The following is a 19743-nucleotide window of genomic DNA, read 5'->3' as shown; positions in this document are numbered from 1 at the left end:
TAGGCAATTTGCAAATGTCTGTGGTTGTGGGTTTGCTGTTTTTTTTTTAATCCTCAGCATTTTAACTCGCTTTTGTGGCTTTGTAAGACCTATTCTTGTTTTGTAGCCCAAGACTCAGTGCTACAAAATGTAGCATTGATTTTGTAACGCCTCCTGATTTTCCAGTGCCGGTGTGCACTCAGAATTGGTGCCGGGTTGTATCACAGCGCAGGCTGCACAAAAACACCCCCGTGACTGCCAGCAGCGGGCCTTGCACTTTTCTGATGGGTGTAACCGTGCCATCAAAGGGGCAAGCTCTGCAAATTACCCTCCCGGGGAAACCCCGATGCCTGCGGGGTCGGCGTAGGCGCAGGCGGGCAGCCAGCGCGGGGGGCTGCTCGGGCATGGGGGATAACGGAGCTGTGGTCTGCGGCAGGAGCCTCCGCCGGGCTCCAGCCGGGCTCCGGGGGGACCTTGGCGGCCGCAGCCGGGAGAAGAGCGGCCCCGGAGCGGCTCCCCCGTGGATGCCCCGCAGCCCCCCGGCGGGGCTCAGCCGGTGAGCTCGGCGGGGAGGGGCAGGATCCGGCCAAGAGCCCCACCAAGCGGTGGCGGCTCCTGCTGCAGCCCCGGGGGCTTTGCCGGAGCTGTTGGGGTGAAGACCGGCATCTCTTGACCCCGGGGATGGCGGGCTCTGAGCTGGTGGGGAGATGCAGGGTGGGATGCTCCAACCTGCACCTGGACCAGCTCCGAGCGTGCAGCCCCAGCCAATTTTAGCACTGTCCACCCTGACCTCTTCAGCCGCAGAGGCTCCAACAGGCAGAGCTCTCCTCTCCCCGTGCCCAGGAGGGCCAACGAGGACATTTTGCATCTCCGAGTGAGCGGAGGTGCTGCTTGTCTCCTTCGGCTTTTGAAGGCTTCCATACAGATGGCTGCATCCGAGCGAATCGCCTACACTCCTTTGTTGTCGGCAGCGAGAAATGGGCATGGTGCACCTCCTCCTGAAGGACGTGACTAAAAACAGCCCGGGTGAGTCGCGTTCCCTTGAACGACCTGTTCCTGCGACTCGCTCGGACATTAAAAGGCGACATCGGCACGTCTGAAGTTAGGCGAAATGAACCCTGTTCTCCCTCTCCCCCACAGCTGGATTTCTGCAATAAGCAGCTGGCAGGGAGGAGGAAACATCATCTGGCTGTTTCCCAGCCTGCCCCGTTCCCCAGCTCCCACCAGCCCCGTGCCGAGGGGTGAGCCCGCATCTCTGGGTGCCCTGGGTCCGTGCTGGGGTATGCAGCAGCCTGAGGATGGGAGCAACGTTGCCTTGCAGCCCCTGGGGCAGCATGGGCATGGCCAAGTGCAGATGGAGAGCGAGGGGTGTCCCTGGTCTGCTCTGACAATTCCTCCTTGTTTTTGAGTCTGCCAAGACAACAGCCCTTTTTTCACAGCACTGGGATGCTGTTGCAGGACTACCTGCAGGGTAGGCAAGCCTTCTGGGCATGCTTCTGGATGGACACCAGATACAAAGCCTGGCCCAATCCTCCTGGTTTATAACGTTGAGCTTTCTTGCTTGTTTCCTACACTTCCACACACCGATGCAGTAACAAAAGCTGTCCAGCAACCTTAGTATTTACAGGCTTTTCTGTACCATAACCTGTGTGCTTCATACTCCACAGTGTAGTCACACAGGAGGAAGCCAGATGGCTTTTATAGGAAGAGCTGGGGGTGCTCATGCAAGATGATGGGACTCCCAAGAGGGAGCCAACAAGCCGAATTGCAGTTTCCTTCAACCTCCTGCCATCCAGTGCGAGACCATTGTCCCTCCACCGCTAGACTGGACAATCAGAGGCAATTACACACTTTCCAGGCAGGGATCGGAGCAGCGCTCCGTGGATGTCATCATGATGGTGAATGCACAGGAGTGAGGCGCAGCCATGGGCAGCAGGCACTGCCCATCCGAGCTCTGCCCCGGCGGCAGGACAGCCTCACCTCCAGTGGACTTGATCACCGACACCCAAGCCGAGTGCCACTGACAGGAGTGAGCCCCACAGCTTGTGTCCCCATAACATGCTGGGGCACACCATATCCCCTTCTGTAGGGTGCTCTGCAGAGATGTGTACACAGACCTGGTGCCTCGACCCTGTCCCACCTCGGCTCCCCGCTGCCAGCGGTTTGGCTCAAGCTGATGAACGTTTTTCCAGGACTCACTGGGGATGTGGTTACTGGGATCTTTTCCTCCCCCTTCTCATTCCTGGTAATTCTCTACCTGCTTTCAGTTTTTTCACTCCTTCCTTTGGCTTCTCCTCTGCAAATTTATCATGAAGTTGTTGAGTTTGGTGGCTGAGAAACAAGAAGTGCTGACTCTCTGAAGGCACCAGAAGTTTGCTTTTGTTGTGGTCCCTTCGCCTTGCCCAGAGGGCTGGCAGGGAGCAAGCTGGCTGCAGGCAGAGTCCTGCGGCCCGAGGATGCTGGCAGTCCTTGCAGCACCAGGACCTGTGCTGCTGGGATGCTCTGTCCCAGAAGTCAAGGGCTGTGGTCTCACAGGCTGCCCTGGCTTTGCTATGACTGGGACAAAGTCAGACCTGAGTGCAGCCACCAGAAAGGTAGAAACTCCACCTTTCTCTGGGACATTTTCCTGATGGACCAAAACTTTGACAATGATTTTCTTCTTGTGGCGTTCAAAGCCTCACTAACACTCAGACAGGGCCATGGGATGTAGCAGCGGTGGTGATGCCCACCGCAGGGGTGTCCTACACCCTCTGGGCAGGTCCTTACGGCACAGAGTTTGTGGTGGGCTTGAGCCACCCTTTGCAGTGCTGAGCCCCAAGTTTTGAGTTTCCCTTTTGCTTTTGTCCCACAGTCCCACCCGCTGTCCCTGTGCAACACCAGCGAGGATGAACACACCGAATCGGGATTCATCACCATTGTCAAGCTTGAACAGCCGGATCGGGATCCCAACCCCTGCCTGTCGCTGGCTAACAAGGTAGGTGCAAAAATGCCCCCAATGGCACCAACCTGGGAAGTGAAACCCATGGTGCAGGAAAGAGTGAGAGCAGGAGGAGGCAGCAGGGTAGGAAAGAGCTGCTGGAAGGTGGAGAAAAGGACAAGGATAGAGCAGGGTCCTTGGCAGAAGCGGTCCTTTGGGAGAGACACTGTCAGCCATCCCCAATACCTATCCCTCCTTAGTTTTTGGACTGCCTGGCTTTGTAAAAGGTGTGGCGTTTTCCCTAACCTGACTGCTCAGGACAGCTCAGACCTTTCCCCAGCATCCCGTACGCTTTACTGCCTGGCAGCCTCGTGCCCCTCCTGTTTTGCAGCCTCCGCTTGCTTGCTGGCCTGTTGGGGGGGATTTGTGTTTCCCCGTGTCCTCTGTCCTGTGGGAAAACATGGACACAGAAAACATCTTCTGTGGTCCTGCCTTTAAAAATAATACTGTCATACTTCACTGGATGAGGCACGTGAAGAATCAGTGCTGAGCAATTCAGACAAGCGCAAACCAGAAGAACTAGTGGTGGGACGTGACTCTTTAACAGCGCGGGCCACCATCTGCCCTACAAAGGGATGGGAGATCTCAGAGGTCTTCAGATCAGGCCTCCTGTGAAAGAGGTACCTTAGTGAAACAGCAGCTACTGTGTCAAAAGCTGAGGTCACTGGTACATTCTCCGGTAATAAGGAAGTCAGGCAGGAACGAGGGTCATTTTAAGCCTTAAAATCTTTGTGTCTCTGATAAAGTTGCGTGGATAAGGCTAACATTAGCTTTTTCTTCAGTGGCTCACTGTGTCCTTTTATTGTCTCTGTACTAAATGTTGTGTTATTTTCCACAAGCACTGTACAAACATGAAAAAAACCTCGTTTGGCTCTTCTTGGCTTTATCTGGATTGCATTCAGGTGATGCCGCCCCTGTTGTCTGCTTTCCGCTGGTAGTGACGTGCTGAGGATGGGGTCAGGGTCCTTCTCTGTCCTCCCTGCAGCTCGGCTGAAGGGGGCAGGCAAAACTTGTACCAAGCAGTTGTTCCTGCACAGCAGTTTTTTTTGCAGAGGCTGTGGCAACAAAAGCAAGGGAAGGGATGTGATACTGTGATGGATTTTGCCACCTCGGGGCTGCTTCCCCCCCAGCTGCATGGGCGGCCAGGCAGCAATGCCTTTCCCTTTCCGGACCAGGGTGGAAGCCTAAGTTTGGTTTGCTGATGCCAGCTGTTAGCACAAGCCAGTGTGCTGAAGTTATCGACCTGCTATCAGTTACCCCACATCTGGAAAATGGCCTGGTCCCACCTGTGGGTGTTAGTGATGCACGAGGATGGTGGGATAAAGAGTGAACCCAAGGGCTCCCAGTGCAGCTTGCGATAGACATGAGAGCAAGGGCTCTGCAGGTGCCTTAGGGAGCACAGCTGGTTACTCCAACTCTCCCGTGTCCATCCAGACGTGACCATCGCGTTATAGTGGTCCCAGGCTGCCGCATCTCACAGGGGAGGATGCTGGGGGTGGGGGCAGCAATGGCTGGTTTGGTCAGTGAAGCTACTGTGGAGGATCTTGAACAGGAGGAAGGAGCAGCTTCAAAGGCTCATCTCCCACTTAAGAACCTAAAAGGCTTAAAAAGTGTTCTGCTAGTTTTGTCTTTAATCTTTGAGTCTCCGATCGCAGTACTGGAAGTACCGGTGTGTTACTGAGTCCAGGCATCAGCTGAGGAAGGTCTGCACAGGGAGGACAAGACATGGCGCATTGCTGCACTGTGGTCATCCTCACTAGCCTTGATCCCTTCTCCAGGACCACTGACCCTCCAAAGCAGATAAACCCCTCGGTTCATTGCCATGCTCGTGACTTGATAGAGTGACCGTTCACTGGCCTTTAGTCGTCACTGCTTTGTTACCAGGGCCGAATCCAACACTGGATTTTGAGATCCAGCTGAACATGACATCGGTTGCCATCCTGCCTGCAGCTGGCCTGCTCCAAGATCTCACCCAGAGAGGCTCACAGCTCTTCTCCCCCCAAACAGGACTAGTTTAGCCATGAAATACAGGCAGATGCTCCTTAAGCTGGCCACATCCCCGGGCCCTGCCTTGTACCTTGGTTCCTCCACCCCCCTGCAATTGCTGTCTGGCTGCTTCTCCATTCTGCTGACGCCTCCACCAAGCTCCTTCCCTCCAACATCATACAGACCTCTTCCTCAAAATCCCTGGACAATGCTTCTCCTCACGAACAGGGATGTAGCTGTGGGATGTGGCTGGTGCTCTCTGGAGCAGGAGCCTTGTTTTCCTGGCATGTGTTTCTTGCGGTAGAGCTTTGCATGTTGAATGGCAGCGCTATATCAATGATGATAAAAGTAGCCATGTGCAAAGTGTTATCATAACCTCTGCTTTAGCTGTCACCCAGCCAAGCAGTGCACACAGACAACCCCGTCCAGCCCAGCAGGAGGATAACTCCACCAGCCACCTGATGCACTTTTCTGCTTCTCCTCTCTTAAATTCTAGCACTGCTTCAGCATCCAAAGCTAAAACCAGTAGGGAAGGTGTTTGGTCTGCAAGGGGAGAGGAAGGCATGGAAAATACCTCTGGAATCAATTCAAAGTGATTTATTTTTCTTTCAGATGCATCATTTGTAATTTTTTTGGTGTATTTTTTTTTCTGAGTGAACCATTCATTGCAAGGCTGGTTGACAGACTGCTGAAACCCCCTACATCATCCTGTAAATACATATTTGCACCAAAATGTTTCAGTCCTCAAAGAGGGAGGCCAGCTGTGCCATGTGGCTGAAGATATCCGATGCAAAGACAGCAAGCGCTAAGAAAATGATCGCAGCAAGCAGGTTGTGAATAGCTTGAACAAAAGTTGTGTCCTTTGTAACAGGAGTCAGAAAGATGTTGGGAAGAGTCACTTGTCCAGTCTCAGTTGTTCGTTTCCCCATCGTCGGTGTCTTTAGCAGGATAAAATCTTTGTAGAGCTGTTCATTGTTCATCAAAGCTTGACTGGCTCCAACGAGTGGAAGTAACTACCTGAAAGTCCTGTTTCTTCTTCGGTGCTGGCAAACGCTGAGGCTCCTTTGATCCCAGGCAGGACCCCGGTCTCTGATCCCTGCTCCGAGCCTCTGATCCCACTTTTCCAGCTTCCCCATCTGGTATACCAAACCCAAGAGTGTCAAATCCTATCAGCAACTCAGAGCCTTCAGCCCTGCCTCTGTGGTCTTCCTGACCATCCGCGCCTCCATTCACATCCTCGTCCCTGTCCCCAGACCCAGGCATCCACCTCTGTCACCCAGCTTCTCCCCGACAAGGTGCGTGGAGGTGACCAGCACCTGCGAGCGAGGGATGGAGCTGAACCTGCTCTGCCGCTGCTTGCTGCGCTGGGAATGCCCCTTCCCTTCACTCAGCCGGCGCCTGGCGTTTGATATTGCAGCTGGGAAGCGGCAGCGCTGACCTCTGGCCCCTGAGCTGGGGTTTGGCAATGCAGTGGGTAAACTGCTGCAGCAGCTCCGGCAGCTCCCTGTTTGCACAGGCGCTCGGGGACGCGCAGATCAAAGGGCTCCGCATGAGTAACAGCAGCCCAGCCCTGCACTTTGTTCACGTTCCTGTCTCCCTTTCACAAGAGGCTGCCTCTGCCTGCCTGGAGGGCTCGAAGGGCTTGCTAGGAGGACGTGGGTGACCCTGCAAGGTCCCCCAGGCAGTGTGCTTTGACCTCAGCAGGGTGGCATGTATACTCATTTGGGTGGGTCTCAAGGCTGTCCTCCTCGGACTGCAGCAACCGGTGGGCTGTGAAAAGCCATCCCACTCCTAATCCTAGACCAAACCTGCAGCCCAGGCATCGCCTGAGCTTCTCCCTGATGAAAGTGGGGGACAGGGACCAGGGAGAGCAATGTGTACATGAGTCAGGCCCATAGACAGCCCACGGCCGGTGCAGCCACAGTGAGAAGTGGGGACCTGTAGAGGTTTCTGCTCTCCTGGGACGGGAGTGTTGCGTAGCGGTCAGCAAGGCTAATGGGGCTGCAGATCACCCCCCAGCAAATCCAGCTCTGAAGCAAAGGGGCACATGGCACAGACAGCTGAGGAATTTGGTGTGTAGGTTTATGGGTTGCTGTGACTGCAAGCCCACCAATTAATTTGCCTCCACAACTATAGGGAGAAACCATCCATGAACTGCAGAGCTCTAGCAAGAGCAGGCACTGCAGCTCAACGCAAGTACAGAAACCAAGTTGTAAACTGTTTTCTCAATCTAAGCAGCAGGTGCTTCTTTCTCCTGTGAAGAGCCAGGGAGGCAGATACATATCCAAGTGGTAGATGTTAATACAGATGTACAATACAAAATGTCCACTGAAGCTTCTATTCTTTTGGACAGGCAAAGCTGGCGGGGGAGCGTGGAGCGCGTGCAATCCTTTTTGACATTACCGATGATGAAAGCGCTGCTGATCAGGTACAAACCCCGTTGATATTATCAGCTAAACCACAGTGCCCCTGTCCCATCCCAAAATGTGCCCAGGTCAGGAGCCACCAGCCACCAACACGCAGTGGGAGGTCCCAGGAGGATACTGCAGGCTGGCTTTGAGCATTAGCTCTTACCCAGCTCATCCATGCACACAGACAGTGCTTTTCTCTTGTGCTCACTCCATGGCATGTCCAGGTCTCCACACAGCACAAGCAGGCCAGCAGCTTGCGAACAGCACCTTGCTGCTCTTAAAGGACATTGTCTGGTCAATCGAGCTTTTCTGCCAGGAGCTGGACGCTTCCTCTTGGGAAGTCACAGATTACCCGATCCCATCTAGTGCAGACAGCCCTGGTGTACCTTAGGGGAAAGATGATTTCTCGAGTTTTCAAGCCGAAGTCACAGCCACCCTGCTATGTTGTTGGTGATACTCCTGCTGCAAGTTTAACATTGGTTTAGAGACCTCCAGAGGTCCCTTCCACCAGCACTGCTGTCATCTCTGGAAAGGAATAGGTTCCCCGTGGAAATAATGAAGGGATAATGAAAAGCATCCAGCATTAGATAAGAGGACAGATAGGGGAGCTGGTGCCTGAGCTTATCAAAACTCTGGGCTGACTCCTGCTCACTGGATCCATCCCTCGTGGCTCTTTCATGCACTTACAACTTAATTTCTGATGCCAGAGAAATGCAGCAGCGAGTGCAGGCCCGTGAGGTGATGCTGAGGTTGCTCGGTAAGGGTATGGGAAGTGGTTAGTGGGTCAGATGGCCACCCTGATTCAGGTCAGTCTGGAGGAGAGGGCAGACTCGGACACTTGCTGAGCCAGCCCGTGCCAGGCTGCCTGGACCGTGGTGGAAAACTGCCGGTATGATCAGAAACAAACAGAATGTCCTGCAGATCACAGAGGGAGGAGGGGGAGCACTGATGGGTCTCACAGGAAGAGAAGAGGAAGCATTTCTGTAGCGAAGGCAGCACTCGGCAGTGTTGTTGGCAGTTACCACATGGAAGAGGAGAGACCAAGAACTTTTGCACGCAGGCTTGAAAGAGGAGCACAAGAGACACTGAGCAGTGTCCAGCTGTGTGTGAGGAGGCACCATCAGAGGAAATGAAGAAAGCCATGCTGAAGAGTTGGTAAAAGAGGAGGAGCTTCCATCTGATTTCATTATAGAGGGATAGTGCAAGTTTGAGGGAGCAGTCTCTAAAGTGTGTGCAAGAAGCACCGGGAGGAACCAAACGTGCCTGGGGGGCCAGGATAGTCCTTGTTTCAGGCTGTTCCGGACCATCTCTCACTGTGTTTGTTTCTTTACAGCTGAGAAAGCCCAGAGGTCTGAGTCAGCCTGTGGTTCTGATCAGGGGCCACGATGCTGAGCTTCTCATGGGCGTCGTGAACAAGAACAGAGAGGCCCACGTGAAGATAGAGGTCAAGGAGCCACCAGCTTGGGTGAGCGACACACCATTCCCACTGCCTTCTGTATCCTCCCTCCCAAGCTGCTGTGCCATGGAATAGGACTTTCCCAAAGATGCTGAGCTTTCCTCCCCAGGGACGAAGATCACAGCCCTTTGCAGGAGCTGCCCATCTGCAGCATTCGGATGACGTGCTGCAAATAAAGGCTCAAGAGCACTTTCAGTTTATTTAGTTTCTTTTGCTTAAATGTCACGAGTGAGGTGAGGGGATTCCCTGTCTCTTCAGGTGAGACCAAGCCTTGGTTTTCTCATCTTGTGCTACCTTAGACCATGGCCTCTAGGGAGCTGAGATGCTGCAAGACAAAGAAATTTCATTCCTGCTGGAATGTGCAGAAAAGACTGAACCCTTTTTCTTTTAGCTGTAAAGAGCAAGGAGGTAGAGCTTGGCCAAGGATCATGTATTCAAAGGCTGATGAGAGGAGGAGATCGGGATTCCCCTGCCTAGCCTCTAATTCCCACCCCTGCCACACAAGAGTAATTTCTTTCCTGTTTTATCCAACAGCCAGACTACGACGTGTGGATTCTTCTCACGGTGGTCAGCACTGTGGTCGTCATAATTTTGATTTTTGTTGTCCGCACAAAGTGCCAGCTGAACAGGACTCAGGTAGGAATCTCACGGAGCAGATGTATCTGAGCAAACAGAAATGCATGAAGGGCAGGAACAGACACAGTTTGGGAGGGGAAATGTGCCTCTGTGTGAACTGAAGATGTGGCCACATGAGGCAGGAGTGGCCCAGGGATGAGCGGAGTGATCCCGAGATGGGCTGGCAGCATCCCCTGTGGGGTGGGATGGGCCTTGCCCTCCTTCTGCCGTCCCACCAGCACTGCGGCCTGCAGTCCCAGCCCCTTTCAGAGCTTGTCCCAGCACCCAAAGCTGCAGAGCTGGCCCACAAGCTCTTGATTTTAACAGTATTGTCTGTATTGGTAGAGAGTAGAAGATTTAGTATTTTTAATAGAAACTAACAAATTAAATAATCGTCTTTCCAGAGTCAGATGTATTTCCAGATTTGAGAATACCCCATTTGTCCTACAGAAAGACAAGCCTTTGGGGCTCAAAATTTCAGCACTGCTGAGTGATTTTGAATGGCCAGTGCCAGATGTCTCCTGCTGGTGACAAAGCCTACTCTGGCTAAGTCAGGTTAGACGAAAAGTCACCTCTGGAAATAAGTATCACCCCTAAATTCCTGATAATCCCATTTTGAAAATGGAAGGGCAATGAGAAGTACGGCAGTGTAAGGCTGAGCCTCTCCTTAAAGCCTCCTTTCTCCCTGGCAGGACTCCTTGCAGCAGCAGACCATGCAGGCCATCGGGCAGCTGGCCACGCGCAAGTACCAGGCAAGGTGCCGGCAGGCGTCGCGGTGGGACTCGGCCAGCAGCTGCAGCTCAGCCCCGGTCTGTGCGATTTGCCTGGAGGAGTTCAGCGAGGGCCAGGTAGGCTGCGGGCACGGCTGCTGGTTAGCCACGGTGCTCAGCTTCCCGGCCGCAGTCAAGTGGGAGCTGCGGTGGGAGCTGAGCGGTCTGGCAGGGGCGGGAGGCCCTTGGGATGTTTCCTTCAGCAACTCCTGAGGGCTGGGAAAGGACCGGCATCGATGGAGGTCTGCCTGCCCCTTGGCCAAAAAAGCCCTGCCCCTGCTGAAGTCACTTGCCTGCAGATTCAGAGTCCCTGAAGACGGGTCTCCAGCTGTCGCTGTAGGGTAAAATGTCCATAATGCGTCCGTGTTGAACCAACGGGGCAAAAGTGGGGTTTGCTTCTCCAAAGCACTCAGCCTGAAACCCCCCTATTCCCGAGGGCTAGCACCTCTGTGAAGCCGAGGGCTTCACACCCCAGGGCTGGACACAGCGAGCAGAACCAGAGCTGCCAGGCTGCTGCACAGCCTCCACCATGCAAAGCTGGGTTGCAGATCGCTCGCCGTTAGACATCTTTCCATCCTACAAGGCTCACTTCCATCAAGAAGGACCCATGCAGGTCTTGGGACATGGTTCTCCTTGCTCACACTCCTCCTCTTCTCTCCGCCTCTCTCTAGGAACTGCGGATCATCTCGTGCTCCCATGAGTTTCACCGGGAGTGCGTTGACCCCTGGCTGCAGCAACACCACACGTGTCCGCTTTGCATGTTCAATATTCTTGGTAGGGCTCAGACACAGCTTTTCCCGGCCAGGGATGGGGTTGGGTGCCGGGGTTGTGCCCAGGAGCTCCATGTACCCTTGGGCGATGTATACAGTCAGTGCGTCAGCAGGAGCATGTGTCTCTGTGCGCGTGGGTGTACAGGGTGGTGTGTGCATGGAGAGGGGTCGCTGTGCGTGAGCCCCCCCAGTGTACAGCGAGGTGCTGGGCTTGGGCTGGGACCTGCGCCAAGAGGAGAGGTTTCCAGTCCTGGGACCTGTGGGGAAGGGAGGTGGGATCTGAGGGTCGGGGCAGCAGGGAGGGTGCTGAGTGTGAAGGACCATCAAGATGGTTTGGTGGTGGCAGTGAGGAGTTGCAGGGCACGGGTGGGACGTGGGACCGTAGTGGGAGTGCAGTGGAGGAGGCTCGCCAGTGCTGGGGCTACTGCAGCTGGGCTGTGGGACGTATGCTGGATGCTCCCTTCTCTCTCCATAGCCAGAGACTCGGTGGACCAGGCCACGGTCGCTGGCTCCAGGCTGGCCCCTCAGGACATGGAGCCCGGACGGCGACTCCACCTTTTCCGCCAGCACCCGGGACATGCCCTTTACCACCTCCCACACGCGTATCCTCAGAGGAACCTCAGGAGCTTTCCCCCAGAGCCAGCCCATGGCAACCCCTTCTTCCACTCTCCAGAGCTCTCCCAGCTAGATTTTGGCACCATCCACTACATGCCCTACAGGCCAGCCACCTCCCTGCTCGCCTGCGGCCACCCATCCCCTCTGGCCCCGGGCTTGCTGGGCCAGCAGCATCCCAACCCCTCGGTGTGCAGGCAGACGCTGCCACCCCACAGGACTTGTTCTCTCCAGCCCCAGCTCCCCTGCCTGGGGCTCAAGGCAGCCCTGGCACAGAAGCAGCACCGTGCACCCGCCCTGCGCCGGGGTGGCAGCCACGGGCACCAGCACAACAGCAGCGGCTCCGGGGAGAGTTATCTCACGGAGCACAGCGGGTACTTGGCAGATGGGCCGGGCAGTGACTCCAGCTCGGGGCCGTGCCACGGTTCCTCCAGTGACTCCATGTTGAACTGCACGGACGTCAGTCTGCAGGGCATCCACGGCAGCTGCTCCACTTTCCGCAGCTCCCTCAGCAGCGACTACGACCCCTTCGTGTACTGCAGCTCGGAGGGACCTGCCACGGACAACGGCCAGGAGCAACTGCGGCCGCCGAGGGAGACGCGGCCCAGGTCCTTGGACCTGATGGTGCCTGGGGGTGCTGCTCCGGCCAAGCCCCAGGTGCTCAGCCACGTCCACTACCACCACCACCAGCACCATCACTACAGAAGAGACGCAGAGTGTCCACCCGGGCGGGCCGGGCAGGGGCCTGGGCAGCGCAAATCCCGGTACTCTGGGGCCAAGGTTGGCTTCCACGGTGCTCGGACACAAAAGAGGACTGAGAAAAGCCATCAGTGTCAGCAGCCTCTGGAAAGCAGCGCTGTGCTACAGGAGGCATCTCCGGCAGGACAGCCAGCCTGTCCCCAGCAAGGCCAGGAGCCCCCTCATGCCCGCTCCGCTTCTCCAAACAGGTTGGACTTCGGTGTAGATGCCAACAGACAATTGGGAGCAGCTGGCACATCCCCTGTCCCACTGCCCCTGAGACACAGCTTACAGAGCCGTCATCACCGAAGGAAAAGAAAGTGTCCCCTGGAGCCCGACCCCACTCTCCTGCCCGAGGACTCAGCCTTGCCCAAAGCCTGCGATGCTCACGTTCCTCATGGCCATCCCGCTGGCTACCGCTGCTCGCCCGAAGTCCAGCCCCTGATCCCAAGCGCTCCCCTGCCCTGCGGCTCGGGCTCTCGGCCGCTCTGGAAGTGTTTAGTGCCGCAGTCTGTCTCAGAGCTGAAAAAACAGGAGGAGGGGTTGTCAGGACGGGAGGGAAACCGCACGGTTCCTGCTGATTTCTCAGGGACGGGCACCCCCAGACACAGTCTGAGTCTTCACCTTCACTGCCCGTCTCAGCAGGGTAGTCAGGGTAAGTCTGGTGTTTGCCTCCTCTTGCAGCAAGCAGGCGAATGAGGGTGGTTTGCTGAAGGTACTCTGACTGCCAGTAGACCTGGTACCTTCACGGTGGGCTTTCCTACAGGACCACTGACAACAGAAGCGATTCGGAGCTCACCTGTCTGGAGATGATGGCCTGAACAATTAGCAAGTCTGTTAATGAGTGCACCAAACCCTGCAGTCTCGTCCTAAAATAATACAAATGAGAAATAAGGGGGCTATTTTTAGCTAAACATCTCTAGCAGCTGGAATTCTCCCAAAGGAAGGGGTGGGACCACGTTTCTCAGTGTCCTTACATCAGTCTGGATGTCTTACTGGCAGAGCCATTATTGTTAAGGCTTATTGGGCTCTAGTTGTTTTAGCCAAACCCAGCTAACTGGAATCAATAAGGAAGGAAGTGTGCGTAGTAGAACAGACTAAATGAGTTTGTGGATTTGCACATCCCTCATTTCTCACCTGCCTCTGTTGCGTGGGAGTTGCTTTTTAGTGTCTTTTGGAAATCAGATGTAATTAAAGTTTGGCCTTTTGCCTAACCGCTGCCCATCTCTCACTGAGAGAGGGAAAATGCGTTTGAGACTGTTTGAAAGAACCTAACTGAGTTTAGCTCCCGGTCTTGCTCTCTCAGGCTTTTCTGAATACAGCAACCTGCGCGTCAGCATGGGCAGGTGCTGGCTCCGAGCAGAGCCTGGCTCCCTTCCTCACCCTGCCACTGACTCATTGTAGGTCCTCGGGCAAATCGTTTTGATTTAGGTACCAAATACAGATCTAGCTGCCTAATTTCTGTTAAAATGCTGGTCTTGAACTCGTGACTCACCGTGCCCATTGTGCCACGGAGATAATAACTTCCTCCCCATGCTCGTCTATCCAGCCCTACACCACACCCAGGCTCCTGGTGGTGGAGCGCCTGCCGAGGAGGCAGCAGGGAAGGGGGAGAGGCTGGATGGGGCACGGTGCTGGCTGCCTGCGGCGCTCCAGGCTCCCAGACTCCCAGGAACAGATTTTTTTTTCCCAGGCGCAGAAGTGCCTGACACTGCAGATAGGTGATACGGGAGGTTCTTCAAAGGGCCCGGAGGGATGCTGCCGTTTTGAGAGATAAGGGCAGAGATGTCTCTCTGGTTTGCAGGTACCTCTGAGTGCTGACGTCCCCTGAGTTGGAGGTGGTGGGCAGCGATATCCCCAGGGGACAGCCCTCCCAGGATCACGGCAGGGGACCTCCACATGGAGAGAGCCCTCCTGGCGTGAGGGCAGGCTGCTCAGGAGTTACTTTGAGCTCCCATTTCAAAATGAAACTGGGAGGACTCCCCAAGCCACCAGAACAGGAGTCTGTGCACCTAACGCAGGGTGCTGGGTGCTGCAGCGTCCAGGGCATTGCAAGGGTTCGTGCTGTGATGCCTCTGTCTCTTTGTAGACAGTCCCAGCAGCCCACATCTGTGTCCACCTCCTGATGGCGCGATGGGGGAAGGCTCTCTGACACCCACCCAGAGCCAGTGCCAGCGTGCTTTGCCAAGCACACACAGCCTTTGTTCCCTCTTACCGCCCTTCACCAGGAGCTAGAAGGACCAATGTGTTTGAAAGCAGTGTGAGTCTATGTCTATTTGACTGCAGTAGCTTCTGTGGATGCTTTCAGGACTAGCCAGAGAGTCAGAATCTCCTTGTAAGATTGAGAAAATACATAGAAAGGAAGGATTTAACTTTATGAGGAACTGAGGACAGTTGAAGACAGCGGAAGCTCATGCAGGGCTTATGCAGAAAAGCCATCAAGCTGAAAACACGTTGGTTGACATAACACAACCTCTGAGTTATAATCACATCGGTTCTTTATCTTAGAAAGGGACTGGACATAAACCAAGAGAGAACAAGTAAAAAGAGCAAAGAACAATCTCAACAGACAGTCCCATGTAAGCAGGACACAAAAAATAGACAAGGAGACCAAGGAGAAATGCATATATGCCTCTAGATAGATGTTGTAAGGCTAAAAATGTAAGCGGATGAATTAGAAAGCCCGGCTTTAAATTAAAGTTTTGACATAAACTTTTCAGAAACCCAGTTTAAAAAACCCCAAACAAACAGTGGGACCCTGTAATTCCCAGGTGAAATTACAGAGAGCAGAAGAGTGTGTCTCTTCTGGTGGCATGGGAGGGACACTATGCTTTAAGGAGAGTGTAAAGTCCAATGACAAGTAACACAAAAATCCCCAGTTGCGCCTAAGTAGGAGGAGTATTAGGGGCATAATACACTGCATTAGCACAGGCAGCAAAAGAGGAGCCGACATATACATGAGAACCTTCTTCAAATAATACTAAAAGAAGCAGTCAAAAGAATAAGATGCTTTTGGGCACATGGATCATTTAAAGCCCCAGAAAAGGGCTGGCCAAGCAGCAGAGCAATTAGAAGCAAGAAGCCGTTCTTCCAAAGCGAAGGTGTGCCTAGACCAAGAAATCAGAAAAGAGTTGGATGCAAAGCTAAGTGAGGCAGGCCAGGAAAGATTTTTATGAACAACTTGTGAAAAAAGAGAGGCTATTAATGCAAACGTTTTCAACTCCGTCAGAAGGAAGAAGGCTGCCAGAGGCTATGCAGGTCCAGGGAGTAACGCAGGTCTAAGAGGGATGTTCAAGGGCTGTAACTGCATAGCAGAAGAGCAAACTGCATTTATTGCATTAGTGATCAGCGTGGAAGTGCTTGAGGAGGTTCTCACCCTGGGACGTCTCTGTCCAGGGCATGGGGTAGAGGATCCCTCATAAATCAAATCATCAGTTTGAGCATTTCTGAAACGCATCAATAAAGTGGATAGTAACAAATTGCCAGGGCTACAGATCACTTACCCAGGCATTGTGCAGGGGCTCAAGCACAAAACTGCTAAATCACAAACGTGGACTGCAGTCTGTTACCCATGCCCAGAGCCAGAAGGAAGAGCTGAGGGCAATATCAGCTTGAAATAGCTGAAGCCACAGAACGATGAGCCTGACTTTCCTGCCAAGCAAATTGTTAAAAATTCAAACGCAGGGACTGACTTGTAGGCACATGGCTAAATGTGAAAACCAGGGGAGGAGGCAACACAACTTTTGCAGAGAGAGATAATGCCTCACAGATCTTTTAGGGGAATGAAGCTCTCAAAGGATAAAAGGGAAGGTGCTGTCATAGGTAAATAACTCGCTAAAAAATAGGAGACAAAGTGCAGATCAGTCTTAATGGAGGAAAGTTGGAGAAGGAGAAAAGTGGAGTTCTCCAACTGTCTGCACCTTTCAGCAAGCTCATAAATATCCTGGACAAGGGGAGGAGATAGCAAAGTTTATAAAAGACAAAATCCTTCAGGACTGTCAGCTTTAAAACTGGTCACAAAGCGTTACAGGAGGATCTCCTGTTGCTGAGTTATTGGGCAATAGAGTAGTGGATGAAATCCCATGTAAGTAGCACAAAATGCCACACATGAGCAGAACCGCTTCTAAGTAAAAATCTAATTATTATTAGGAGCTAGCTGGGAACAAATGTGGGACAAGCAGAAAGTGCCATTATGCAGCTGCGTAAGTCCGTGGTGCTTTCACAGCTAGCATCCACCACTGATCACCGCTTCTCAAAAAAGGATGTAGCAGACTTGGGAGAAGTGCACAAAGGTATCGAGTACAATCACAACGATGAGATTTTTCTGAGAAAACAGAAAGAATATGGAGACTTTCATGTGGGAAAAAGATGATTAGCAGAGGATATGAAAGAGAGGATATGAAATCAGGAGAGCAGGGGAGAAGGCAGATAAGAGAGACTCACTGGTGCTTATAACAAAATAAGTGCTGGCATCAAATGGGAACCAGAAGCTTTAAAACACCCAATAAGGTAACACGCGGTGTGTAGTGAAACTGGTGCTCATTGCCCAGAGGTCGTAGGTGCCAGAAGTAAAATGGGTTCGAGAGCCTAGATCAAGAGCTATGAAATGCAGAGATGCAAATACACTCTCTGGCTCAGGAAGTCCCTAAACCAGGGTTTCCAGAAGCTGACGGTGCTCCTGTGGGATGCAGCACCCTCCAGGTGTGTGCTTACCTCACCCAGCTGCAAGGTGAGGCTGAATCTTGGTCCACAGCCCCTGGAGAAACTCCGCTTGTGCAGGCAGTGCCATGCGCTGGCATCGCAGGGAATAACGCTGCCCGCAGCCATCGCCAGGGCACCGCAGATGATCCCAAAGATGCTTGCATGATCTTGGAGTTTATGCCACTTCCTTGAGCACCTCCACCAGCTTTTCTTGGTGGGGTTTGCATAAAGATACATCCCTGCCTCTCTTGCCTGGGAGACTATACCTGGGAGTTGTTTCACTGAAGAATCAATCCTCAAGCAATGCTGAATGGATCCTTTTAAGAGAAGTCAGACAACTAGCAGTGAATTACAGCTAGATGGCTTCCTAAACCACCCCAGCACGTATGGATCTCGTCCCAGAACAGCCAGATTACTCCCAGCGCAGGCTGATGAAATATCTTGATTTCTCTCTCTGGGAAATCTCACCTCCTGCAGCACGCTGTCAGCATCCTCCCCCTCTCCTCCATCTCCTGCTCATCCTCTTAGCCATTCCCTTTCATGTCATGTCTTTGATCTTTACTAGAGAGGGGGAAAGGGATTAGAGGGCAGAAAAAGCCCGCCGTTAAAACCTAATACCCAAAGAACAAGATTTCTGTTGTATCACCAAGGTGTGCCCCTTCAGGTCATTGCCCTGTGTGGGTCTCGATGGCCAGTTCAGCAGCTGAGGCTCTACCACCTCTCCCAATTCAAGACCTTTCTTTAACCTTCCTTTCTGTTTGTGTAACGGGACACTCACACAGGCACGGGTTTTCAGAAAATATTTTAATAATGTTATTTGAGACTCCGGGCATCTGACTGATCACAGAGTGATCAAAGCTGTACAGTCTCTTTTGCGTTGCACATAAGCTGGTGTACATGACAAGCAGTTGGCAATGACTTATTCAATGTACCGGTGACACAAATCACAAATGCCAGATACGCTCAAACTCTGTCTTCTGGTACTTTGGCCACGCGTGCACACATAGGTATATGTATAACACTGTGTCTGTGCATTAGTTTTCCCATGTCGGTTAGCTACATTTTCAAAGCAGAATCTCATTTGTTTGTTTTCTTCCCATATATTTAATTTTCAGAGGTCCTGTTCCTACAGCTGGTGATTTATAACAAACAAGAATTAGCTGTGACTGTTTTGAAGAGTTGTTTTGAATTGCTCTCTATGAATATACGGACATTTGTTTCCTTTTGATCTCAGGAACATTCAGGAAAAGGGAAGTGTGAAAAATAATGCATGTATGCCTTTCCTGGGCTATGCTGACCCTGCGTGAGAGCTCTGGGCAGACTCGAGAGACATCTGGGAAAGGAACCGTGGTGTGTGCATCAACGCTCAGGCACTTAAGAGAGAAAGGGACTATCTGAAGCAGTAACTCGGGGTGCACCATTTCTAGGCAGCCCTTATGTTGAATGTTTCAGAGTAAACTACTCAGCACTCGCCTGTCAATAATTCACCGGGCGGAAGGGGCTGGTGAAGAGCATGAGCTGCAGTCCTTGCTGGCCGGGCATGAGGGATTGGCGTTTGTGGCCAACCACTGCTCGTTGGGTTTGGCGTGTTTGGGACTCAGAAGCAATTTGTGCAACCTCTTGAACAACGTGAAACGCATGTGCCATCCCTTTCTTGCATGCACACATCACTTGCAGTCTGCTTTTGTTGTCTGGAGTTTCTGTTGTTGTTGTCCCCTGTCCCTGGAAGGTGCTGCCATGGATATGAATCGGTGTTATTTTCTGTTGCTAATAATTTTTAAAACGGCTGTACAGATTTTCCTCAAAGAGCAAACATCAAAAAGCCTCAAAAGCAAACATCTAGTAGCGATGTGAATCCTGGGGTGCACCATGCCCTTAGCCTGTATCTGCTGAAATATTTAAAGAGTAGCTTGACAGCTTATCTTTACGTTTTATTGTGCTTTAACTTAGAGGAATAAACTGATTGGGGAGGTGGCCAAAAAAGTCCCTCTAAAATACTGGGAGAACCTTAGTGGCTTTCACTGCAGCATCTGTTCTCTGTATTGCAGGGTCAAGGCCCCAGCAGCGGCAGAGTCCGGGAATTTTCAGCTAGTTGTAGCTGACACTTTTCTTTTTCCTTTTCTTTGAATGCAGGATCTGAAGAGGAGGTCCAGGATGTCCATGAACACTCAGTTTAATAAAACACTGGCCTGTTTGCTTACTGGAGAGTGGGAGTGGACAAAGATGTTCAGCGTACCAGCCGTAGAGGCGCTCACATCTTGCTCTCTGCACAGGCAACGTGTAATAACCAGCCCTGACCTGCATGGCCCACGCCAAGATGCAGACTGCAAATAAGCAATGTGACACTTGTGGTCTCCTCACATGTTCCCACGCTGCGATGGTCACACAAACACAGAGCCGTGTTCTCCAGGTCCCCTTCTCCTTTGAAGGCACAGGTAGCCCATCTTCATCCTGTGGCATCTGTCTGCGTGGGCTGGTTCGCTCAGAGACCGGTCTTGAGAGTCACCAGCTGGAGAGCTCGCGGAGTGAGTGCAAGCTGCTATTTTGGCATGTTCATGCCACAGAAAGTGTTGCTAAACACTTCAAAAATAAACAAGCCTTCGAGACCAAAAGCTGCAGAAATGACTTTCTGTGGCCTGGTAGCTCCTGACTTCATTTCCTCACTTAGGTCAAAAGCCAGACTTCTTCATTTAACTTTTCCACTCTTATTTCAGACACAGGAACAAGC

General features: G+C 52.7%; 1 protein-coding gene across 1 annotated transcript in view; it reads left to right on the top strand.

Moving 5' to 3' along the window:
- RNF43 (ring finger protein 43) overlaps positions 1–19239 on the top strand; it is a 58304-nt gene extending 39065 nt beyond the window's left edge. Inside the window, exons 2-9 of the mRNA XM_076354724.1 lie at positions 2831–2953; positions 7296–7370; positions 8687–8818; positions 9344–9445; positions 10117–10272; positions 10866–10968; positions 11440–12969; positions 19149–19239. Coding sequence (XP_076210839.1) covers positions 2831–2953; positions 7296–7370; positions 8687–8818; positions 9344–9445; positions 10117–10272; positions 10866–10968; positions 11440–12969; positions 19149–19192 — 2265 coding nt within the window. The 3' untranslated portion in view covers positions 19193–19239. The remainder of the gene's footprint in view (positions 1–2830; positions 2954–7295; positions 7371–8686; positions 8819–9343; positions 9446–10116; positions 10273–10865; positions 10969–11439; positions 12970–19148) is intronic.
- The last annotated feature ends 504 nt before the right edge of the window (positions 19240–19743 follow it).

This window comes from Aptenodytes patagonicus, chromosome 17 (assembly GCF_965638725.1).
Source record: "Aptenodytes patagonicus chromosome 17, bAptPat1.pri.cur, whole genome shotgun sequence".
NCBI classification, from domain to species: domain Eukaryota; kingdom Metazoa; phylum Chordata; class Aves; order Sphenisciformes; family Spheniscidae; genus Aptenodytes; species Aptenodytes patagonicus.
Note: the sequence above shows the minus strand (reverse complement) of the source record. Positions and strands in the feature narration are given on the sequence as shown.